At 39.6% G+C, this 26,658-nt stretch overlaps 1 protein-coding gene across 1 annotated transcript in view; it reads right to left on the bottom strand.

The window, feature by feature from the left end:
- Positions 1-1,746: 1,746 nt before the first annotated feature.
- LOC132818253 (neuronal PAS domain-containing protein 3) overlaps positions 1,747-26,658 on the bottom strand; it is a 1,297,641-nt gene continuing 1,272,729 nt past the window's right edge. The window contains exons 11-12 of the mRNA XM_060829049.1: positions 8,875-8,990; positions 1,747-3,056 (exon numbers count right to left, since the gene is read on the bottom strand). Of these exons, the coding sequence (XP_060685032.1) occupies positions 1,747-3,056; positions 8,875-8,990 (1,426 nt within the window). The remainder of the gene's footprint in view (positions 3,057-8,874; positions 8,991-26,658) is intronic.

Raw genomic sequence — 26,658 nt, 5'->3', positions numbered from 1 at the left:
GCAATCTGTCACATACATCTGAGCCTGCTATATAGTGCATTGTCTGGCAAGATGGAAGATAAGTCATCCCCAGAATTCCTCTGTGAAAATGGTTGCATTAACCATGAGCTAGTTAAGAGTCTTTTATCTCTGAGAGAGGTCTGAAGAATACACAGCAAAGCAACAGCAGAAACAAAAGGTATACAGACAGTGGAAGCAGCATAAGGTGACACTACAGAGGAAGGCCATCACACAAAAAACATCACCTCCCAAGAATCACTGGTTCACGAGGATTGCAGTAATGAAATTGACCATTGCAGACTAGAGATAAAGCACAGTGAGGACAAAGGACAATATTGCCACATTAGCTTAGTATATACTGCATATAGTAACACACATTAAATTTTGCAATGGGACTGACAGTCAAGGACACTTACACATTGTACACATTACTTATCTCACTCTCATTATTAGATGCCTTAATGAACAGCTGCCAAAGATGGAGTGAAAGAAGCATTTATACTGACAATCACAAATAGTGTCAAACACTAGAATGTGTTTTTTTTTGGCAAAATGATGACAGAAAAATAGAATTGCGAGTCTATTAATTAATGTGCAGTTTTGATTTGTGTACCTATTCCAAGCTTATAAACTCAATCTTGAATTTCTGTTTCAGTACTAACAACTAAAGTACAATTAGAATTTCCTCTATTTCAGTAAACAGAAGAATAATGAAACATAATATGTCAAATATTCTTCTTAAAACTCTAAAACAACATTATTTTAAATTGCAGATTAGCCTCAGTTATACTGAGAAAAATATAGCTGAAAATAAATGCTAGTATCTCACCTCAACTCAATCTTATTGAGTCTCCTTAAAGCACTTTGAAAAAAGGCAGAACGACTATAAAAACGGCGTGAGGCTTTGTGTTTTTTAGTCTGGAGGTAAAGTTTGCATGGCTGCAGAAAAGGTTAACACAGATTCTGGTCATAAGAGAATGAGGAGATTGCAGCCACAAACTGGAAACTAAATCCATTTGTCTAGTACAAAACAGCACTCTTCCACAAATTCCAGCCCATATGCTGCATATTTTACGAAGACAACAAAGATTAATAATGGTAGCACCATGGTAGCAGAAGTAATGTCTACTTATGGTTCATTAACTACACATGGATTCCATCTTCCTACAGTTTCAAGAATTTAACATTCTAGACACAGGCCAGAATCAAATTATGTAAGAACCCAAATTGCTTTATGTGCAAGTAAGAAAAATCTGAATCATAAAAAAGAATTAAACTCTGCATAAAATTTCAAAATACTATGCCCTATTTTTAAAAAGAAAAAAAAACCCTTTAAAGTCTGACTTAGTCAAACTGGGTCATCTTTCCATACTTACCTCCTTCAACCTTGATCATATCAAGATCATTATAGATTAAAATCTGTAATTCTCTCATTTTACAATCTCTTCACCATTGCATTTGCATCTTATGGCAGAGGCATGTACACATTAAAGGCATCTTCACAAAGATGCAAAGGAAAACCTTGGAAGGAACATTTACAATTAACTGGTAATTCAACTTTCTGAAGGCAAAAAAATAACTCTTTACATTACAGAATGATTAGTCACAGTTCAAAAGAGACATGAGAACAGTTGTATTGATGGTGTGAGCTGACCTGCTCAAGTTCAAAGTGCTAGCACTAGAATTCAGCTGAAAACATTGTCTATGCCTCAGAACACAATACTGAACACAGTATATGGTCATAGTTTAATCCTCTTTACGTTCCAATGATTGTGTGGTGTGAACGCCATTACTATACACAGGAAACGGAAGTGTGGAAAAGAGTCCCTCTGCTGTTGTGAACACATTCCCTGCAGGCATTTGGGCCAGACTGGCCCCACTCACAGTGCTCCCGAATGGCCCTGACATGTTAATTCGATGTACATGGTGATAAAGCATTTCCATAGGTGTCTTGGGCTCTAACCCAAAACTAGAACTGTTAACATCAACAAAGTTGACAGCATGAGTGTTAGGCAGCAAGTTGCCCTGCATGGCAAAGGTCACCTCAGCTGGGGCATACCGAATGGTGCCAGTAGTATAGACCCTCTGAGGAGTAGTGCTGGTGGCAGCTAGAGTTCCTGTTACCCTATGAACTAGGGGAAGCACCACATTACCAGCCTGTAACCTCTGCAGCGTTTCTAGGTCACTGGTGTAAAGCACAGAACTAGTGGTACTGGTGCTGCTGAGATGCTTGTCTCGTGGGGAGGTTGACAGAGGAGGAGACAGAGGATCTGTGACAGGAACTAAGGTAGTGTTGGATGAGGTGCTAAACTGAGTTTTACGATTGGCAGTATTTTCAGTCCCTGGCGGGGTAAGTACAGAGTCTGGAATAGTGACATGTAAACTAGTGTTGGCCTGTGGAGAGGGGAAGTGCTCAGAGCTCGGGGGCTTGGTCATGCTATAAGGGGATTCATTCCTTGAGATCTCTCTATTAGGAGGGTAATTCCAAATACTGCTATCATTATCAAAATTTATAGGTTCTGTTATTTCTGTTTTAATTTTAAGCACAGAGGCACTGTTTGGTGAGGACAGCAGTTGAGGCTGGTCTACTATGTTTGAGTCAAGTCCACTCGGGCTCGAAGCACTTGACAGCCTTCTACGTGTAACACTGCCTCCTTTTTGTTTTTTTCTCCTCTTCTTTCTCTTCTGGTGCTTGCTGGAAGACTGGATGGTCACTTCTCCTGCACTATCTGAATCCTTGGCACTGTCTGAGGTCACTGATTCACGGTTTGGCAACTGCATCTCCGATTCGCTGCCTGCATATCGTTCTACTTTGATCTGCATAGAACCAAAAGTGCCAAAACTGTCCTCAGCTGCTTTCTGACTCTCAAAGTCTGAATTTTCAAAGCTATCATCGCTGTCCCTGCTGTCCTGGTTGCTAGAGCTATTGTCATCATCATTGCAGTTCATTTCATGATCTGAGTGGTTCCCAGACTGCTTCTTCCTGTCTGGCTCTGGATCATCACTGTTTTCAGACTGGTTGCCCTTCTCATCTGACTTGGAATTCTCATTGTCATCTGGAGGAGATGGAGATAAAAAAGCATCAGTCGCACAAGAAACTACAATTTCTGCAGACATGATTTACACACTTCAGCTGAAAAGAGTAAAGGGGTAAATCAGCTGGGAAAATAATGTAATTCCTCATAAAATGCCTGAGTTTTATACATGCTCACATCCTTTATTAGCAGGACGTATGTAATTTAGTAATCGGACTTGGAGAAAAGTAAATTTTGTTAACAAAATAGGGATAAATAATTTAAGATGATCAGGTTTCTTTCTGTAAATCCAAAACATTCTATTGAAATGCAGTTCAGCTTTTAAAGAACGGGGACAAGTTTCCTTTGATCCTTTTCAAGACTCATTTCTCAGTAGCTTCAGGAGAAAAGTGACATTACACATGCTACAGGGTTGTTTTATGATTCGTGTTCAGATTCAGTTTGAAAGTCTGATTCATAGATCCTAAATTCAATTAGAAACTGGAAACATTGGAAAGATGAATGAATTTGATGAAGAATGCTAGTGTTTTATCCAGGATGGAATGAATAAATTCGAGAGCACTCTCGTGATGCTCAACATCTCAGTTGCTGAATTAAAATCGACGACAACATATAGTACACCACAAATAGATGATAAGGACCAACACACTTAGACCACTGATGTTGGGGAAGGGAATGGAGCTGTTGTGGCCCTTAAGTTAGAATGTTCTACTCATCATTTTGTTCCTCCAGTTATTATTTCGCCCAGGGTTGTATTAGGTGCCCAGGAGGAACCCTTTTTGAATTATCCACACTATTTGCACCAGATGATGAGCATTCTAACCAGCCAAAAATAAAGGACATAGAAATGCCACAAAAAAGATTCAGGGAATCTTTTAATAAATAGTTTCACTGGCTCAAATTTTGTTGGAGCATGCCTTATTAGCAAAAATTAGTTGTGTAAATTTAGGTTTTAGCATCTTATTCCCACAAATTTCCCACAAAATGTGAATTCATAACAGTCTTGTATACTACATCATTCTGCTGTGTTTCTCTACTTAAATAATAATCTAATTTTCTAACCTCCCTACCAACGAGAACTTCATATTATTCCACATTATTTGCAATTTTGTTCCCATTCAATTAACCTATCCATATCCCTTTGAAGACTTTTTGTATCCTCCTCTTAACTTGCTTATTTATCTTTCTTTGGAGAGTTAGTAACAAGAGTCAGCTCCTTCCTCCAAGTCACTATTATACATTGTAAGTCGGTGAGGTCCCCGCACTGATCCCTGTGACAATTGTGCAATTGTAGTTTGCCAACCTGAAAAAAATCTATTTGTCTCGATTCCCTTGCTGTTAGTAAGCCAATCCTCTAACTACTCAAATAATATTACCTTGAAACTTTGAACTCTCATCTTGTGCAGCATTTTCATATATGACACCTTATCTAATTTTTTTGAAATTTACATGTACTGCATCTTGCATACCCTTTATTCTCCCTCCCTTGATCAAATAACTCTCCTACAATTTTCAGATATGATTTTGTTTTCACAAAATGCATGAAAATATTGTGACTTTACAAATGTCCTGTTATTATCTCCTGAATAATTGATTCTGGTATTTCCCAGTAACAGATGAGTTAACAGGCCGATGAATCGCTGCTTTCTGTTTTTGTCTTCAGAATCATAGAATCCCTACGGTGTGGAAACAGGCCCTTTGGTCCAACAAGTCCACACCAACCCACTGAAGAGTAACCCACCCTGACCCATTCCCCTACCCTATTACTCTACATTTACCCCGACTAACGCACCTAACCTACACATCACTGAATACTATGGACAATTTCACATGACCAATTCATCTAACCTCCACATCTTTGGACTGTGGGAGGAAGGTGGAACGTCTGGTGAGACAATCATGAAGATTGATATTTAAATGCATACTAATAGTTTATAATAGACAAATGTATCTGTGAACATTTTCTCGAGGCATGATGGGAAGTGTAGCCAATATTATAGGAATGATCAGATTTGTTTTCATTCTTGTGAGAATTTACAGCCAAGAATGCAAATTGTAGCAATTATATGTTGTTATATAGAGTATGGAGATAAGGGAAAACTGAAGGGTGAGTTGTTATAATAGCCAACAGGGAGTAAATTGGCACGAATAGAGAATTGGCTCATGGCCAGATAACAGCAAATGGGTTTAAGGGGTTCTCCCTTAGGTTGGTAACTCATGACCAGTAGGTTCCGCACGGATCAGTGCTGGGACCACAACTGTTTACAATAATATGTTAATATCTTAGAGGAAGGAAGTGGATGCACTGGAGCTAAAATTGCAGACAACACTAAAATAGGTGGAAAGGCAGGAAGTGAGAGGGATTCAAACATTTTACAGACAAATATCTATAGGTTAAATAACTGGGCAAAAAGTTGACAGATGGAGTATATTGTGAGAAAACGTTAAATTGCTAATTTTGTAAAGGAGAACAAAATGATAGATTATTATTTAAATGGAGAAAACTTACAGAAATTTGCAACACAAAGGAGCCTGGGAGTACTTATTTACAAAACACAAGAAGCTACCACACAGGTAAAGCAGGTAATCAGGAAGGCTAATGGAACGTTGACCCCTATTTCAAGTGGGTTGGAGTACAACAGTAGGGATGTCATAATGCAATAGTACAAGGTGCTGGTGAGACTACATCTGGAGTATTGTGAGCAGTTTTGGTCCTCTTATTTAAGGAAAGCAATCATTTCATTGGAGGCAGATCAGAGGTTCATTAGAATGACTCCCTGTATGGAAGGATTATTTTATGAGCAAAGGCTAAAACAGATTGGGACTACTTATTAGAATTTAGAAGAACGAGAATTGAAACTCATTGAAACATACAGGATTTCCAAGAGTTTTGACACAGTTTATGCTGAGAGGATACTCGCCCCATGGGAGATTCTAGATCAAAAGACATAGTCTCAGAATAAAAGGGTGCCAATTTATGACTGAGCTGAGGAGGGTTGAGAATCTTACCATAGGGAGCTGTGGGGCAGAATCTTTGTATATTTTTAAGGCTGAGATACAGAGATTCTTAATCAGTGGGGGAATCAAGAGTTATGGGGAAAGGGCAGGAAAGTGGATATGAGGAATGTTGAATGGTGAAACAGGTTCAAGGGGCCGAATGAACTAATCCAGCTCCTATTTCTCACGGTCTTTTAGATAGGAGGGGCTTTCATCTGTTACCAAAATGCTCACAACTCAGCTTGACATAGAATAGCAATTATAAAACACTAGCTCTTTTTTTATATATTCATCAATGTCAATCATCTTTGTAGGTGGAAGATCCATGGTAAACTATTCATTCACAAGACATAACATTATTTTTACATGCAACACTGCAACAGGCTGTTTTCCATGAAAGTTTTAGTTTTAAATCAACTTTTTTCTCAGTCCAAGAAACCTTGTTGAATTTTCTTTGTGGTTTATTATTTTCCTTTTAATTCTATTATTTCTTAGCTGCGCAAATTCCCCAATAACTGAGAAAACAGAATTCTGATTCAAAGCTTCCAAAAATGTGTTTTTATGTAAAACAATGGATCAATATCTCCATATCCTGCTCCCTAATTTTAATTTATTTTCTAGAAATCTGCTGAAATTAGTTGATAACTAGGAACAGGCCATACATATATAAGTATGTTAATAAATCCAGTGAGGAATTGAAGAGAAACTTCACTCAGTGTGTCATGATAATGGAAATTCACTGTGGAATGCAAATAGTAACACAGATGCATTTACGGAGGTAAATTATACAGATACATGAGGGATAAAGGAATAGAAAGATATTTTGACAGGGTTAGATGAAGCAAGATGGGAAATGGTTTGTGAACTGCATGAAATCATGACAGGCTTTGGGTCAAATTGCCAGTCTTTATGCAATAAATTTTGTGCAATCCTATGTAGCTAAACAATAAAGTTTCTGATAACTATGACATTGTATTGCTTTGCAAATAAATGAAGATATCTAGTGATCTTGGAATAGTGGCTAAAACCATCAAATCAGTGGGAGAAATAACTGGGCTGTGACATTTATCCTAATATCAAGTTCCCAATATTTTCACGACACTAAAGTGCTCAAATGAACACATAGGTAAAATGGTGCATTCAGTCCCATGTTCAATTCTGCCGCTAGAGGAGGTTTCTTTAAAATTTAAGGCATCGTCTGCTAGCCCACCACCAGCAACATGCCAGTAACATGCAAGCATCACTAACATTCAACCTCATTATTGTGGTAATGTGAGAAAATGATATGATCTGACCTTATCATTTGCAGCTATTTTGAATACAGGTCATTCTGTGAAAACGTGCGTTTTGTTAACACAAATTCATTGCAATGTGATTGACGAATTGGGGATGCTACAGCATGAATTTTTATAACATTTGTTGGCTGAAATGCAATTACAATGCCACCATTTTAAGTGCTGTTTCTAAAGAGCACAAGAATGCAACCATCACGTTATAGAAGAACTGACCTTATGTTGATCCTTTTCCCATGCATATTGAACATCTAACATCATTTCCAGTGGAAAATCTTTGAAGTGATAGTGATATGTGGGAAGCCAGCCAGAACAGTTTTGTTTGGTTAATTTCCTGCTTGAGCCTTAATATTTATTGGAATGAGTTCCACTGGTACAATGCCTGCATATCTCTTTTGTGACTTCTACAGTGCAGCTCTTCTGAAGTTGCTTTAATGTTACTGAATTGTATTTACCGAAAGTGCTTCAGTGATTGTAGTAAATCCCTTCCTACTACTCTGGCCTATGTTTAGTGCAGAATAGATTTGAAAATTGCAGTATACGGGCAAGAACTAGGGAGACACATGTCAAAAGAATAACTCCAAAATAAATGCATACACAGCTCTTAGGTATGTGCAGTTAATTGAATTTGTGAATTAGATGATTTAATATCCCCAATATCAGGAAAAGATTTGTGTCAGTCACAAATATTAACTACGACCAGCTGCTGGAGCTGGCTGACAGAGGAGTCCACATGTAGTCATCTACAAAATGATGGATTTGATGACAGTATTACTGTTGACTGCTGCCTATATTTGCTTCAGAAAACAACAGTATGGATCTATAAAGTTGTTAAACTTCTTAACATTTAAATTAAAACTGCACAATTTTCCATCAAACTTTATCAAACAGAGTTTTGGTGTCACCAGTGGTAAGATGATTTCACCAATGATGCTACAAAATTCCTGCTCCTGTGCTAGTGTAGTGTAAAGTGCTGGATATTGCTACAATACAAATTCACAGTCATGCTGAATTAAGTGTGTTTAACACTGTTATCTATCTTGGGGCTTCTTTCAATGTTTTGCAGTCCAATGCTTTGTGAAGTTCTTCAGTTGGTATGCTGGCCATTACACTGTAGAATTACACATGGCGTGGGGCAAGCATTGAAAACTGAAAGCATGAATTTTGCTCATTTAAAAATAATAAAACTGATGTGCTAACAACAAAATTAATAGTGATAGACACTCGTAGGTAGCTGGAATCTTCACAAGTACAAATGATGTGTCATACATGCAACACTAACCTATTAATTCTTAATCTATTCCTGTCAATGTTATGATACATCCTTGGGGATGCTTTATGTAGTAGGATACTCAAATGTATGCTTCTGGTAAACAGAGATAGCATTACCTATTGACTTGCATTTACATGTTTTGTAATAGGCAGTCATTAACCTGTTTTGAAACATCTGTCATTTTCCATAGAAATAACACAAATAACATAAATACATAGAAATGTACAGACTTTGGTACCAGACTGCAGGTGCTGGATTTAATATTTACTACTAATACCTGAGTTTTCTTTTGAATCAGATTCAGAATCAGAAGTCTCGGAAGATTCAGAGGTTTTCTCAGGAAGATTAGGAAGCTGTGCAATATCCATTGGGACATCCTTATACTCAAAATCACTAGGAAAATAACACTTATGTTAGGTTCTGCATGTATACATGGTTAAATATTCATTAAGAATCTAATGTTTGGTATTCTTTCATATTGAAAAGAGCAAACTAAAATTCATACTTCCAAGCATTAAAACATTTCCAGACATCCTTCACTGAATTGAATCAATGAATATTATTGTTGGAGTTCCTTTTATCATCAGTTAAGATTGCCACTTCTTTTACTATCATTTTCACCTGATGTCAGATTTTGAATGAAAAGCTTCAGTCATGCATTCACTTCATCACAATTCTTTTGTGACATTCTGTTGTAATTTCAAAATCAAAAATTCCATCAAACTGCTTTGGTTCACACAATAAAGCATACACATCTTGCCTTTGAAGCTAGTTCATGGCTTATCTTGTTGTTTTACTGGGGGAACAATGATATCATTCTGGAAGTAATGCAAAGCTCTATTGTCAATTGTGGCTGATACACAGGCAACGAATTGTAACAGAGAACAACTCTGGTTGGCCACATTGCATTATCTGGAACCTGTGCCATCCAATCCTCAGGACACAATTTTTCAAATTATACCAAGGGATGTGGGTGTCCTTAGTTCGGAGAAGGTGGCACTGAGTCACTTCTTGAATTGTGGCACTCCTTGTGGTACAGGCAGACCCCAGTGCTGTTAGGAACAGAGTTTTTGGATTTTGACGCAGTGATCCTCCTGGAATGGTGATATAATGCCAGGTTAGGATTATGTGTGACATGGGGGAGAACTTGGGGTGTGGGGCTGTCATGCATCTCATATTCCTGTCTGCTAACTGGTGAAGGTCACAGATTTGGGAAGCACAGTCAAAGGAGTCTTTGTGAGTTACTGCCGCACATCTATAATTAGATGACACATACTGCTGTCACTATATTAGTGTATTAGTATTGGAAGAAGTGATTATTTAAGATGAAAATGGGGTACTAATCAAGCATGCTACTTTGTCTTGAATGTGTCGGTTTTTTGGTGTTGTGGGAGTTACATTCAATGAGGGCAAATGACTTGCACCCTGTATATGATGGACACACTTTGGTGAGTTAGGATGTGAATTAATTGCTGCAGGATTCCCAATATCTGACCTGTTTTTGCAGCAACAATATTTATATGGATGGTCCAGTTAGGTTTCTGGTTAATAGTTACTAAAAGAACAATTAATGTCATCATAGGCTTACCAGACCAAAGGGCTGCTCTCTCATTATAGAGAGAGAAAAAGGGATGACTGGTGGTTGTTTAACCTCAGGATCACCATGCCTCAGGCAAGGAGACAGGTTGAGAAGGAGAGTCTTTCCTGGTGATCTCAGCCGGTGTGGGAACTGAACCCGTACTGTTGGCATTGCACTGCATTACAAGCCTGCTGTCCAGCCAGCTGAACGAACCAAACATTGCACATGGATTCCCTGGACCATCCTCAATAATTGGTCAGGCCAGGCACCCACATCAGCCATCAGAGGCCAGCTCCTGTCTTCTTTAAATGTTGCTTTAGTGAAGTTTAGTCTGTGAAGGTTTCAGGCATTAAAACTAGATGAAGGATCTTGAATATTAATTGGTCATGTTGGGCATTGTTATATCAGTATAAACACTATTGCTATTGAGGAAGAGACAGAGCTCCTGTTCAGACTGTAAAGGGGTAATGGGACACAATTATTGGGCAAGAATGGCATTTTTGTTCATCCAAAACCAGGGAAGACTTGATGTTGAGGTTAGTAGTTCACTAAATTGTGAAAACCAACATAAGAATTGTCACCAGTAAAATTTCCTTTTTAAGCGATTCTAACATTCTCACATCGATTTTAACCAACATTCCTTATAGTTAAGAAACATGTTTAATATATCTTTAATGTTTTTTGGAAGACATATTATTGCAATGTTCAACATGTGAAAATTTATGAATCTTCCAAGGCCCTGATGAGAAATGTGACAGAATCGGGAAAGAAGTCGAACAAGGTCTTTCTCAATGTTGAGAGCAACAAGTGCACTATGTTTTGGAAATTAGGACAGGATCCTGATTAGTAAGCAATGAGAAGTTGATTACTGGGAATTATCATCCATCATCCACCACATTATTACTGAATCTTGCCTCTTTAATATGCACCCTACTATTTCACTGCTGGTCCTCCAGATCTCCAAACAGCAGTGGCCGCAGGGAACCCCCCATCCAAAGACACTGGCACATGACACATGCCTGCCTCTCCACCCCATTGTAGCACATCTCTGATGCACTTACAGTATGTTTCCACGGTGTAGTGGAGAACATTACACTGCACTGACAACTATCATTGAAATACTGCTGCAATAACACAGTGCACAAGATAGACACTCAGCTCACAGATTGGACCAGGCTGCATCTCAGAATTGCTTCCTGGCTCTCAGTGCTCACTCACGTAATGCTTATCTGGATGCTCAAGGTGCCCTTATGTTGCCTTTTAGCTTTTTGTACACTCAGTATTTCTGTTTAGTCTTGCAGTTCATTGCAGAAACAAAGCCAGGCTAATTAGCAGAAATCAATCAATGGGGTGGACATGCTCCCAAACACCATAGTACAATGTCAATCTCACACCTACAGAATGTACTGGCAACCTAACTGGCAACTATGTTGCATGTGTATCAACCAAATGGCCATGTGTCAAAGGCAAAGGGGAGTCGTTCTCAGACAAGTCAGTGGTATGGGGTGGGGGGAGAGGGGGGAGGGGATGCGGGAGACAGCTGTCAGTCAAAGGGGTGCCATGTAGTCTATCAAGACAGCATCCATGATCCAAGAGCTGAGGTATAGCTGTCTGGGTCAGAGGGTCTGTCTCACTACAGTCTGGGGAATGGGCCATGGACACTCCTACTGGTCCACTGCAACGCAGTCAGGGAATGGTGGGTTATCACTCAGGGTTATGCAGAGGTATCAGTCAAAGTCTGGTCAATCATCATCTGTCCATCCAAGTTGGTCAGGGGAGTGGAACATGGTCAGTCCTAGGGGTCAGCAGAATGAAGGTCATGGTAGATTTAAGGTAAGCAAACATTAGGTTCAATGGAGACATCTGACAATAAAACTGAAGTTGGAACTTTCAGTATCAAATGCATTCCATGTTGCCTTCCATTATTCAACATGACCTACAAATGGAAGATGGCCATTGCCACTTCTGGAGTAGATGGAGTCAGTGTCTGCTGATGAAAAACATGGGCGTCACTTCTGACCAAAAAAAGCCTTTCAACTGTATATTGGGTCAATTCTGCAGTGTACAGGATGAAATAACTACATCACATCATCGTGCATGTGAGATGCAGTGTAGACCTGGGTAAAGTGCAAATGGCTGGTTGGAAGTGAAGTTGGCCACTGTTATGGACCAGACCAGATCCCCTCAAAATACTTTAAGAAGGCAGCCTAGACCCTAACTTTTTCTTATTTTAAAAGCAAAGCTAACATGCTGTGTTCCAGATGCAGTTCGATTGGTCAAACTACTCGATGTCGAGGAAAACACATTTTATTTAACCGCTATAGTTAAAATACAACCAAAGAAAAAGGAATTAAGAATAAATTAACTCGATTGGAAAACTTAACGGAATAATAGATATGGTAATGATTACTAATTAACTGTTGCAATATAGTAATATCCCATAAACACACTCTTTTGCAAAAAGACAAATTCAGAAAAACAGATCTGTTCTCACAGGTAATTGAGAAGCCGAGGAAGAGAATCTGCAGTTTTTGACTGCAATCGAGAGATTTGCTTCCACTTCTTCAAGCCCAGAGTAGCAACTTCTTAAAGCTAAACCTAAAAACTAAAAAAAACTAGAAATCCTGGTCTTTGACAGCTGGCCACACCCATCCAGGCTTAAGTCCGAGACGTCAGTTCTCCTGCTGTCTGGATGCTGCCTGATCTGCTGTGCTTTTCCAGTGCCGCACTTTTTGACTCTGCATCTATTCCAATTTTTAGAAAAATCTAAGGCCTCACAAGCTGTTTACTCTAGTTGTTTTGGTAGACTGCTCATTCTCTCTGCCTTACAACCTGTCATCAAACAAAAGGAAAAAACAACCTCTTAAAGCCACAGCTACATCACACCATGCCATTGGTCATTTCAAATTGCAGACATACAGCTCTATGAAGCCGAGGCAATCACAATTGACCTTAAAAGAGGCACCTACAGACTATACAGACTCCACAAGGCTAATGTAAGACTTCCTGGGGTGCACAGGGCCATAGGACTGAATTCTTCTCCAGCTGAACTGTAAGAATACTGCAAGACTTTTCCACATGCAGTGATATCTTCCATGAATGATATGGAGCTGGTTTGAAAAGGTTTCATTACTCATTCAGCACTTACACTTTCTGATTGCTTTACCATAACTGGAAGCAGCCATGATGAGAATATTGTGTTCCTGCTGCATTTGAAAGTTCAGATGCCTTGCAAGGATGATTATTGGGAGGTTACCCAATGTAGCCATAACCAATGACTCCATTGCATATGTCCCTGACTAAGGCTGAGTGCAGATACAATTCAGCACTTGCTACAACCAAGGCCATGGTGTAGCAGACTAGCTGAAGATGAGATTCCACTGCTTTACCAGTCTGGTGGACTTTGTGGTGTTCTCCAGGCAGAGTGGGGAGAATAATCCTAGCATGCTGTGTTCTGTTCAACTCGAGCTTGCAAAGAGGGGTTATAAAGGAGTCTGAAGAACTGGGGGCAGCTGGACTGACTTTCATGGAGGAGGATGAGGACAATGAGCAGGAATAACACCATGAGCATGATAGAGTGCAGTAGGACTGGCAGGACTCTGGTGACAGTCAGTTTGGGTAGATAACAACGAATAGATGAGAGGTCATTAATTGACTATAAACTTTTAGTTCTTGATATGTTCGTTTGTGTTCTGAGAAGCAAATGCAGCTTCAGTCTGTTTGATATCTGATCACTTTGAGTCTTTATAAAGAGAAATGAATTTGTTGAGATCACTGAATTCTTCCATGGATATGATGATCCCACATTAAATAATAAGATGCTGAACTACTGTGGACTTTGAGGGAAGAGTGGCAGTAATTTAGAGTGGGATGCAACATTAGGCTGTTGGTAAAGACAGATAAGCTGTAAACCTAGTCTTAAACAGCAATTGGTGTAGGAACATGCAGTTGTATGTGGAAGGAGGTGTCAGCTATGTCACCTCTATGCAGTGAGAAGCTTTGATTGAGGCCACTACATTGATAGTGAGGGGTAGCTCCAGATTACAACAGTTGGCCAGATGCATGTTTCAGGTTCCAAGATGGCACCAGTATCAGGAATGACTGTATATCTTGGATAGCTGGGTGTTGATGTGAACTTATGGGCTTGGCAGGTCGGATAATTGGCTAGTACTGGACAAGACAGGTGCAATAGGGGAGTGCTAGGAAATTAGAAGGGCTCGGGAAGATAGTGTGAGAAAAACCACCAACAACCCATGAAATTTGAGGAAATTAATCCTTTGATACTTTATCAAAATATGGTAACATTCAGTCCCATATATCTCAGTTTGTATGTGATATTGTTATGATGAAAATAAAGGAAGGGTCTTTGATAAAACAAGATGACAAAAACACACCTTTATCAACAGCATTTAATCAATACGATTAGTGGTTCCTGTTTATTCAAATTCTGTTCTTATAAGGCTTGATACACCATTGAAACAATGATGCTTCAAAGTAATTGTGCACTCTGTTAACATTCTCAGTTTGGTTTCTAGAGTAATATATAAAACCTCCATTATAAACATTTTCAAATAATCTGAAACAAGTCCTTTCTCTTATCCATATGGGAATGGTGGCTGTCAGAACAAAATCAATCCATCACTGCAGATGTATGTGTTTTCCCCCTTGCTGGAACCTGTTTTGAATTTGTACTCCCTTTACTATCTCTCACAAATTACACATAAACCATTTTAAACACTGTAATCCAGGAGGACTTCTCTGTTTTAGTTCATGGTCACCTCAAGGTTAAGATCAAGTTGTGATGTACAGTACTCCCAAAATTGTTACTAATAAATTACAATACATTTCAGAAGTAATTCATTGGCTGCAGGATGAGTGGAGGTCCTGTCTTCATGAAAGAGAAAATAAAAATGCCAAGTCTTTATTCATTCTTTCTGAATTAAATCAGTTCTTAAATATCTTCAAATTTAAATGTAATTGCTTTTTTGCTTCTACTAGTTTCATAATACTTGTGGTAGGGGATGAAATTCAATGTAATAGATCCAGGTTCAGCCCACTGCTCAGAGAACATACATCATTTCTGAGGAGGGGACATGACTGAATTAAGTGCTTGGCAGTGTGACCCTTCCCCAAGATTCAGGATTGTCTTAGGTGGAAATTCCCCATTCAATCCCTCAGAGCTGTTTGGAGACTTTCTGGGGGTTACGATAGCTTTGCCATTCTCATGTGATCCCTGAATCAATGCAAAATTGTGGTGTACTCAGAGATCATTAGTGTCAGTTGGTTCAGTAATGAGCCTAATTGACAGTCTACTACAAGTAGCAACACGTCCCCCCACGGACCCATTCCTGCCTCCAGTTTAATCATGGCAAGTTTTCCTGCTTCCAGGAATTGAACATGTGGCTTCTCCTATGATTAAGTGGGCCTGTTCATTGGGGTTTCCACTGAGGCAGGCTGCATTAAATCCAGTCTGGTTAATTCATTTAAATTAAGTGGATCATGAAGCACACAGCAACAAATGACAGTTATTTAGAGAGTGCTAATCCTGAACCGTTTGCAATTGTATCTTGAGGTTGCATGTTTGATTCTATTTCCATTAATATCTTCCATTAATTTCCATTAGTGTCTTCTAGACACTTCATGCAGCATTCAACTATCTTTTGGTTAATTTTCTATCCTTCTCAGAAAACAGTCACTTATCCAGTTACTTTGTCTAACCTGGCAGTCTTTAAGAATCTTTGGATCAGCTTAATTTCTCAAATGAGAGTCTAGACTGTAATATTAGCAAGTTAAGCAACAGTGCGAGGAATCAAAGCAAAGAAATGGAAAAAAAAGAGGAAGTTCTTCTCTATAAATGCTGCGAGACCTACTGAGTTATTTTCCAGAACTGTTTATATTTCAGATTCCCAGTGGTAAACTTCGATTGCTTGTGGCAGCATTGTTTCAACCTGGATCCTTCACAGTGAGGAATGAGCGTTTGAGGACTCCTGTCCCACTCCCCTTATGAATAGCTGATCTCAGTAATGGTACCATAGACAATTGCTGTGAAAACCCAAGTCATTCACTAAACAATGCTCTTAAGTGAAGCAAATCTATCATCCTTACCTGACCTAGTCTACAGGTGACTCCAGGCTCACGGGTAAAAGTGAAGCTTTTGACTCTGGGAATGAGAGAGAATGTGAGAGAGAGAGAGAGGGAGAGAATGTGTGTGTGTGTGTGTGTGTGTGTGAGAGAGAGAGAGAGATGCCTGGTGATGATTTAATGTGAGTGTCACCGTTTCTCAGTTGAAGGCTGAGGTTTAGAAGGTGGCAGTTCTGTTGAAACCTTAATTAATACTGGAACTGAACCATCCTGTTGGCATCACTCTGCACGGCAAACCAGGTGTCCAGCCACCTGAGCTCACTGACCTTCACTGTAATGTGGGTGATTTTCAATATTCCTCTGAAATGGCCAAGAAAGATTCAGTACATGGGCAATTAAGGATGAGCAAAAAATGTTGGCCTTGCCAGCAATGCCCATGTCCCATTAAAGAATGAAAAAAAAACACAGGTGCTTAGAGAGAGACTCAAATTTTGTTCTTTAGCTCTTTGTTCCTCCACCTGGTGCAGAGAGGATTCATTTGGAGCCCAAACAAAAGATGGCTCCTTTCTGATTGATGATGACTACCTGCACGCCCTCTCTTGGGCTAAATGATTCACATAAATGATTTGCCTGTTGATGAGATACAGAGATCTCCTAACCTGGATGGAGGTTGCCAAGCAGCCATGAAGGTGTCCACAGAACTTGGGTTAAAGTGCCAGAAGAGGCTGAATGGGCAAGAGTGGGAGCTGCTTGGGCAATTATCAGGAGCACTGCAAATGTGTGAATGCTGATGAAGGGCATGCTTGTCACACATTTGGAAGCATCATTTTAGTACAGCTGATTCATGACGATGTACAGTTTTATTTGCAAAATATCCCAAGGGTCAGATGTGGCCAAACCAGCTCAACAATTTTCACCTGTCCAGAGGAGGCATTGCTGGATCTGGCAGTGAGTCAGCGGAGTTACATAATTGGGTCAGCTGTGGTTGGAGAATGGCCCTGGAATGGCTGAGATTCCAGGGGTGCACGGTTCTCTCCTGCGAAACTGTGCCAAAGGAAGTGCCTAGGTCGGTGTTTTCAAACCGAGGACGGTAGCAGAGAGGTAATTTTGATGGGTTTGGAGTTTGAAAGCATGCAGGATTTGAAGAGGAATGTGTATCTCAATGTCAAAGGGGCTTAAGGTTCAAACTCTGGTTACAATCTCCTGATGTCATGACTGTGTTTTTTGCCCCCAAAGAAGCCACCTCATATGATGCTGGCATCAGCCTGCTGCAGCCATGTACCCTGAGGGATCAAACATTAACCTGTGAGGAGGAAGAAGTTCAGAGCGTGCAGCACCACATGCTTGTTCCACATGCAGCACCAAGGACATACATACACCTTGATGCTTGCATATGAGTTGGCTTTAAGACATCCACATGCTGGTAAGCGCATTGCAAGACCACTGATCAGAGACTGAGATAAAGCAAGCCTCTAGCAGTAGGAGGAGTGCTGAAGGCAATGTAAATGCTGAGCCCCAAGCTGTTGCTGAGCCTCTGGAGTTGCCAGTGATGGAGATGCTGCACACGCAGCTTTTGAGGGTTATGAAAATTGCTCACTTACTACAGCATTGCTTTTTCCACTTGATGTTCCAGCTTCCTTCATATGTGATGCTTTTGATTTGCATTAATTGTATGCTTTTAAAGAAGTTTGTGTTTATGTGGGTCCCCCTGCCTAACCTCATTTGATATCTCAATATTGCCACCTGAAAGATGGCTGTTGTGTTCCTAAGAGCTACCATGAAAAGCCGGGTATGGCAAAGATATTCTAGTTGAGCTGAAAATACATTGCTCTTGGAATCTTTGCCATACATAGAACATAGAACATAGAACATAGAAGGATACAGCGCAGTACAGGCCCTTCGGCCCTCGATGTTGCGCCGACCGAATCCTACCTAACCTATACTAGCCCAATAACTTCCAAATGCCTATCCAATGCCCGCTTAAATGACCATAAAGAAGGAGAGTTCACCACTGATACGGGCAGGGCATTCCATGAACTCACAACCCGCTGTGTGAAGAATCTACCCCTAACATCTGTCCTATACCTACCACCCCTTAATTTAAAGCTATGTCCCCTAGTAACACCTGACTCCATTAGCGGTAAAAGGTTCTTAGTATCTACCCTATCTAAACCCCTAATCATCTTATACACTTCTATCAGATCTCCCCTAAACCTTCTCTTCTCCAATGAGAACAGCCCCAAGTGCCTCAGCCTTTCCTCATAAGATTTTCCTACCATTCCAGGCAACATCCTGGTAAACCTCCTCTGCACTCGTTCTAAAGCTTCCACATCCTTCCTATAGTATGGCGACCAAAACTGCACACAATACTCCAGATGAGGCCGCACCAGAGTCTTATACAACTGCAACATGACCTCAGGACTCCGGAACTCAATTCCTCTGCCAATAAAGCCCAGTACACCATATGCCTTCCTCACAGCACTATTTACCTGGGTGGCAACTTTCAGAGATCTGTGTACATGGACACCAAGATCCCTCTGCTCATCCACACTACCAAGTAGCCTACCATTAGCCCAGTAATCCATCATCTTGTTATTCCTACCAAAGTGAACGACTTCGCACTTAGCTACATTGAATTCCATTTGCCACATTTCCGCCCAGCTCTGCAACTTATCTATATCCCGCTGTAACCTACCACTTCCTTCCTCACTATCCACAACTCCACCGACTTTTGTGTCATCCGCAAACTTGCTTACCCAGCTTTCAAGTCCTTCCTCTAGATCATACCTCGAGTCTCTCATGCCTCCAGCACACTGACTAGCACAGCTGACTGACATGGTTCACTTTCCAACTCCGCATCCTCATCCTCAGTGGATATGACAGTCTCCATCAGATTCTCTTCTGTTAGGGGTTCCTTTCTCTGGTGGACCAGGTTATGCAAAGCCCAGCATACAACGTGAGTGAGACTCAAGCAGTAAAATATTGCAGAGCTCCACTTGGTAGGTGAATCTTTTCTGTTTAGAAATGTACCTGGTTGTCTAGATTGTGGTATTTTTGCCAACAGTATGTAATGAATCAGCCCTCTCACCTTCAGAATTCCTGTCATTGCTGCAAAACCTCTAATTCTTTTTATTTGAGTGGCACTGTCACCGGTAAATCACATTAACTGGATTTACCTAAAATAGCATCTCTAAAACCCATATATAGTGCTGGACATGAAGCAGAAAATTTCACTCTGGTTCCCTCATGATGTCTGGGATGGTCCAGAGGCAAAAGAAAGCAAGACCAGCTACTGTTAATGCCATTAGCATCAGGTGACCAGCAACAATAGATGGCAATCTCCTTTGAGAGCATTTCACACCAGGATGTAACAGTCATGCTGGCGACAGAGTCTTCCAAGGCATGTTCATTCAGGAATCTGGAGGTATATTATCCTGACCCTTTAGGCATGGTTGACTGAGCAGTGACTTTATGTACCTCTGTCTGTCAGTGGGAGGATGAGACAAATGTTTGGAGGGGGACAGGCCAAGTAATAGGATATGTTGAAAAGGTGAGTATAAAGACTCAAAGTGAGACTGCCTTTGCATTGAAGCATTGTTCACCTTGCTGGGTCACTTGTCCCAGGTAAGCTTCCTCCTTCCTCTCCATCTTTCATCTTTGATGGAGGAGGCTGCTACTAAATGAACAATTCCTACGAAGGACAGGAATCTAAACTCCCAATGTTGGGAGTGCACAACTTGATTGAGTTTTCTTAGATTAGATTAGATTCCCTACAGTGTGGAAACAGGCCATTCGACCCTCCGAAGAGTAACCCACCCAGACACATTTCCCTCTGAATGATGTACTTAACGCTTTGCATTGTCAATTCACCTGCACATCTTTGGACTGTGGGAGGAAACTGGAGCACCCGAAGGAAACCCACGCAGACACAGGGAGCACGTGCAAACTCCTCACAGACAGTCACCCGAGGCTGGAATCGAACCTGGGATCGTGGTGCTGTGAGGCAGCAGTGCTAACCACTGAGCCACTGTGCCACCCTGTTTGTTTTTGTATTTCCTGGGAAAGGGTAGTGACCAATTTCAAGCTTAAACAATGATAACTCAAACTTAAAATATTGTCAACATTTCAATCTTCAGCATCAGAATCTTCCACTGAGTCTTTATGCACCCATTTGCAGGTTATCCTGTTACCTGCTGTGTCTCCTTCCAAATCACTTCCATTTCAGTCCACATAAAAATTGTGAAGGTAATATAAAATTCAGGCTTATTTCTTTGTTAACCAAATCATTAATTAGTTTATTTTACAAAATGGAAGGTAAGCTTCTGATTATGACACCTGCCTGCTTTCCATTGTATTGGAGACCACAATGTTGACTTGGTGAGGGAGGGCAGTGATTACAATTTCTAAACATAAGCTACCTCTGCGTATATCCAGCAGGAAGTAATGGATAGCTATAAAAAGACCTACTGATTACTCCCTTCCCATACTGAGGGATACTAAGTTAGTGTTTCTATCTTTGCCCTATTGAGAATATTTAACTCTCTGGTTTGAAGGACATAGGGTTATAATACTGGAATACTGACCCATCTGATTCAATTATAAGTACTTTGGTTGGCAATACTCCTTGGACAGATTTCCCAGCTCTTGATACAGCAAAGTTTAGAAAAATCAACAAACCTGACTGGGATTCAGAATTTGATTGTGTGAGAGAGAAGTTATTTTTGGAAGATCTCCTAATTAAGAAATGAGTCAGAGGGTTGATCTTTGATGATCACATTAAAAGGAGGGAACTAGGTGAACTTAGACCTGATTGCTGGTATCATATAAAAAGGTCTGAAGGGATACCCAAGATCTAAAGGAACAAGGGAGAAAATGAGGACTGCAGATGCTGGAGAATCAGAGTCAAAAAAGTGTGGTGCTGGAAAAGCACAGGTCAGGCAGCATCCGAGCAGCAGGAGAGTCGATGTTTCAGGCATAAGTCCTTCATCGTTCCTGAAGAAAGTGATGTATATATTAAGTAATTGTTTGCTGGGTGAGAATTGGCTGTATTAATATGGGTAGCTGGTAATCAGTCAGATGTGAGTTTAATGCAATGTGGCTAAGCTAAATAAAGCTCTCACTAGAAGTGTGGACTTGAAATCTGTTGAAATACAATTGCTGTCTACTGGTAGCAGATGATGGTTGAATTAATTTGCTGAAAGTAAGCCCTTGTGAACAACAGAAGAATGAATTTATAGTGTGGACCTGAGTTACTGCTTTACCAAAGACGAAACAATGTATGGCCTTAGCATTTTCATGACCATACAAAGGCACGTCAAGAAAGAACGTTTTCAAATTTAGAGCTCAATGAATTGAACACAGATGAAGATTTGGACAGAGTGTTAATTCTACAGATAAAATTTATCAAAAAGATGCTTTTGTGACTGCTTATGAAGTGTGGTCGGATCTTGGTAAATTTAGACGACCATTGAAGAGTATATAATGGAATTCAGAAGACTGTATGCAAACCTGCACAAATTTCATTTGGAATCTTCCCAGTCTTTGCTGGCATTTAAGTTTTTGGACTGTGCCATAGTATCAAGTATGGGTAGACATCTAGCTTTCACAGAACTTAAATCTGAGGATAAACATACACTGTTGGAATATAGGAAAATTCCTGGGAAAGCATTCCTTTCCAGTGGCATGTGTGGTTCAAAGGAGGCAATTGGCATAGGACAGAAGATTCAGGACACATGAAAGGAAAATGATAACAAATAGAAACAAGGTCAGAAATGTATCATAATCTCTGCTAATGTTCTTACTCTAAATTAGGTCCCAGACTGAAATTTGGCTCAACAGATCATATCTTGCTTTTTAAAAAATCTACCATGGTTGTCTTTCACTGAAACACAAGATGCTGCAGATGAAATTTCAACAGATGAGCAGAAGCTTATTATGCAAGAGGAAAGTAAAATAGAATAAAACAAAATATTTGTACATAACAGAAATGGAAATATTTTGAAACACATTGAAAAATACAGTGCCATTAATGTAAACACTATTACTTTACAGTACTCAAAACACCAGAAAATTCCACTGCGATATTACATTTATCGGTTTAACTTAACTGTTTCTTTCAATTCCTGTTCTTAACAGTTTCATTGTCTCTTCTTTGATTGGTTCAGCATCAATGTTCAGCACCATTCATCATTCCTCAGACACTGAAGCAGGTGCACTGAACCAGTCCATGTTCAAATGCAATAAAATCTGGACAATATCCAGGCTTGGGCTGACAAGTACTATTCACACCACACAAATATCAAGCAATGATCATCTACAATAAGAGACAAACCTAGCCATTATCCTTTGACATTCAATCGTATTATCATCACAATTCCACACTGTCAACCACTTCCAATGGGTTATCATTGACCAGAAACTCAACTGGACTCACCATATAAACCAGTGGCTACAAGAGCAGGTCAGAGCCCAGGAATACAGCTATGAGTAACTTAACTGTTGAGTCTCAGAGCCTGCCCATCATCTACAAGGCACAAGTCAGGAGTATGATGGAATACTCCCCACTTGTCTGGATGAGCACACTTCCATCAAATTCAAGAAGCTTGACACCAGCCAGGATAAAGTTGCCCATTTGATTGACTGCACAACCATAAGCACCTACCTCCTCTACCAATAATGCTCAGGAGCAGCAATGTGTTCTGTCTACAAAGATGCACTGCAGAAATTCACCAAACACCTTTAGTCAGAAGTTTCTAAACCCACGACATCTTCCAAGGACAAGAGCAGCAAATACATGGGGACACCATCTTTTGCAAGTTCCATTTCGGTTACTCACCATCCTGACATGGTAATATAACACTGTTCTTTCATTGTTGCTGCAAAATCCTGGAAGTTCCTCCCTAAGAGCATTGTGGGTCAACCTATAGGATATAGACTACAGTGGTTGAAGAAGGCAGCTCAGCACCATCTTCTCAAGGACAACAAAGAACTGGCAATAAATGCTGTTGAGCTAGCCATGCCCACATCCCACAAATAAATAAATTACAAGATGTCACAACTTTCTCAGCTTCAAAAAACTTTTTCCAGCTTCTAAATTTAAACTTTTGGATTGGAACTTGCACACTAGCATTATTACACTGAGGTAACCTATTTTCCAATAGCTCTAAACCCACTCTCTTCTCCATCAAAACTATTTCATACATCCAAATTCAACTAGGACTTCTGCAAACTGAAAGCAAACTTTCCAAGCTATGAATATTTCCTCTGAACAACATGAAATTACCTGACCTTTTGAAACTGAAGGTAAGCTTTAGCCACTCTGTCTGCTTGTAAAACTCCCCCAATAAAAATAAATTCCGATTATCACCCCAGTCTCTTTCTTCCTTATCATATACATAGATCAAAGCCCACACACCACCAGTTCAAAATTAAAGCTTAAAATAAGTGATTTCTATGCATACCACACATTTTATATCACAACTGTGATAGATAATTTTGAGAAACAGGGAGAATTTGGAATTTACAGGAAGAGCATGAATTCCACAAATGCTCAGGGTGTAATCAAGCAACACTTGAGGTGTGATTCCAAGTACTACTATACCATAAACTGTCCTAATAGCCCTAAATTTAAAAAAAACTAAACATGAAACAGAAGTTTGGAAGGGAGAAGATAGAGACATAGATCAAAGAAAGGGCATTGTGCTGGTCACAAGAAGATTTAGCTTAGTGATGAATGTCCTGGTAGCAGAGCTTTTCAATTGTGCAGTAATCAACAGTGGATGGAGATCTACAGTGTGCAGAATTGACCGGCTAGAATGTTTCCTAGACTCTCTGATCAATAAGAATTAAGACAAAATTTAAACATTTGGGAGTTCTGTAAGCTTCGGATTTAGAGATAACTTGTTAAAATGTTTAAATAGGGTGGTTATTCCTTGTCAAGTAGAATTATTATTGTTGTATTTGTTCACGGGATGTGGACATAGCTGGCTGAGCCAGCACTTATTACCCATCCCTAATTGCCAAGAGGACAGTTTAAAGTCAGCCACCTTATTGTGGGTTATTAGTACAGAGATAGTGCATAATGAAATACCATTGTTATTATGTAGGCATCAACGAAGGAAGAACAGATGATACTATGCTCGAAACGTCGAATTCTCTATTCCTGAGATGCTGCCTGACCTGCTGTGCTTTGACCAGCAACACATTTGCAGCTGTGATCTCCAGCATCTGCAGACCTCATTTTTTACACGTAAACAATGAAAAAGCTGGTGTACTTGAAAAATTTGTGAACTTGCAATTTACATAGTCAGGACACTATTGTATTTCCTTAATAGAAAATACCATTCGACAAAATAAATTAAAACAGTGTTACTGACATCAGGGGATGGAATTTGAAAGGCAAAAGATAATTGTATTAAATTTACAGAGGCAATTTGCCATCCATCCTCTAAAAGTTTTTAAAAATTAATGTAGTATGATAAGTTCACAGAAGAGAAAAGTGATAGATGTTAGATTTGTAAGAAATATCAAAGGACACCATCACAGTCTATGGTAAAGCGATAGCAAGAGATTTCAACGAGGTGGTGACTAAGAATTTAAAGATATGGGTTGAAGAAAAACATGTATTCATTTTGCATTTTGTAGATTTAGGAACCAGATTTTGTCAAGTCAACAATAGTGCTTTGTAAAGATAAAATAGTTATGGGTAAGGAAATAAAAAGGTATCCACATTTTGTCCACTGACAAAATTTCTTGAGCAATAATGCTTACGAATGATGTGTGTGGAGATGTGTAAATAAGAATATCATAGTTATGCATTAAGCAGCAGAAAACTCTTTTATCAAGGGGGAATGTAAAAGGAATCATATAGTAATAGATGAAAATTATTATATGCACCAGTGTGGACTCTATACACTAAGAATCTGTTGTAGATGGTTGGAGAATATAGCCTGTATCAGTTAGTTTTTGTTGGGAACCCTGAAGTTCCATTAGTGATCAACCCCCCAGTTTGAGAAGGGAATATAATTAACTCTACTTTCTCAGAGCATTTGAAAGTACTGCATACAGGAGAAAAGGCTTTTATTCAAGTCAAAATCACAAAGTATTCAGCAAACCTTAAGATATAAGGTAAGGCCTTTGGAAACCAGTTTCAACATGTGAGATATCCTTTATTATAAGAGGGGCTTAAAGAATGGAAAGGCCTAGGAGGGGTTATTGGTAAAGATGGGAAATAGTAATTGTACAGCATAGGAACCAGAATGTTAGGGTATGGTCAAGGTTGCTTGGTATGGATTACAAATTATCAGAATCTGAAAGAGTAATAGAAAATAACGAGGAACCAGGTACCACGCATACCCAGATAGTGTACAACTATAAGGACCAAACTGCTACAATTGCCATTTTGTCTGAAGATGGACAGATCAGTTCCGATGATCAATATGAGCCTATCACTACCAGAAGTGTGTATGAAAGCCAAATATTTGCCAGAAGGAATTAATCAGTAGAGAAATGTGACCACTATAAATAATAATATGGAAGTACCAGTGTTGCACTGTGGTGGGGTGAAAAAAGTTGAGAATCACACAACACCACATTATTGTCCAACAGGTTAGATTATAATCTGGTGTTGTGTGATTTTTAACATTACAAATAAAGCAGGTAAGGTCACAGGAAAATATAAAAGCTGGATGAAGATAAGAAATGTGGGGCAGGAGGTTAGATCGATTGGTTAAGAAAAATGAATGTACTTAAAAAAATACAATAATGGAAGGCAGCAAGAAGAGAGCATGCGTTCAAACTATGGGTTTGGAAGTGAGTATGCTCCTTAAAAGAGATCATGATCTGTTGAAAGTTATCTTGTTAATAGAAGGGGGAGGTGAACCAATAGTAGTCAAACAGGAGACTGATAGCAAGATAGTGTGTGTAGTTCAACAAATAGAGTATAAACCAGGAAAACTACTAGGAGCAGAACATCATGTGATAGGGTAGTCTTAGTGGCCATGAACAAACTGGAAGACAAGTTAATAAATAATGCCAAACAATGAGAACTACAAAGATGGAGAGCAGTTGGAGTGTACACAGAGATTCCAGATAGGGGACAACCAACGTATATTGTCAACATGATTGGAAACATTGTCTCCTTCTGGGACTTACTAAAGCAAGGCAAATGGCATGAAGTTTTGAATCAAAACTGGGGGACGAAACAATAAGAGTAGATTATTGGAAAAGCAATTCTGAAAATTTTCTAGGCTTTGTTAGCAACAAATATTTGGGAGTGTTAATCAAATGTTGATCAAATGATTAAAACTGCATTTCTGAAGGGAGATCAGTCTCAGAAGGAAATATTTATGTCTTCCAAAATAGGCACTAAATGCAATGGGAATATTTTAGATGTTAAATAAA

The sequence above is a fragment of the Hemiscyllium ocellatum genome, chromosome 8 (genome assembly GCF_020745735.1).
Source record: "Hemiscyllium ocellatum isolate sHemOce1 chromosome 8, sHemOce1.pat.X.cur, whole genome shotgun sequence".
Taxonomy (NCBI): domain Eukaryota; kingdom Metazoa; phylum Chordata; class Chondrichthyes; order Orectolobiformes; family Hemiscylliidae; genus Hemiscyllium; species Hemiscyllium ocellatum.
The sequence above is the reverse complement of the archived record's forward strand: the minus strand, read 5'-3'. Positions and strand labels throughout refer to the sequence as shown.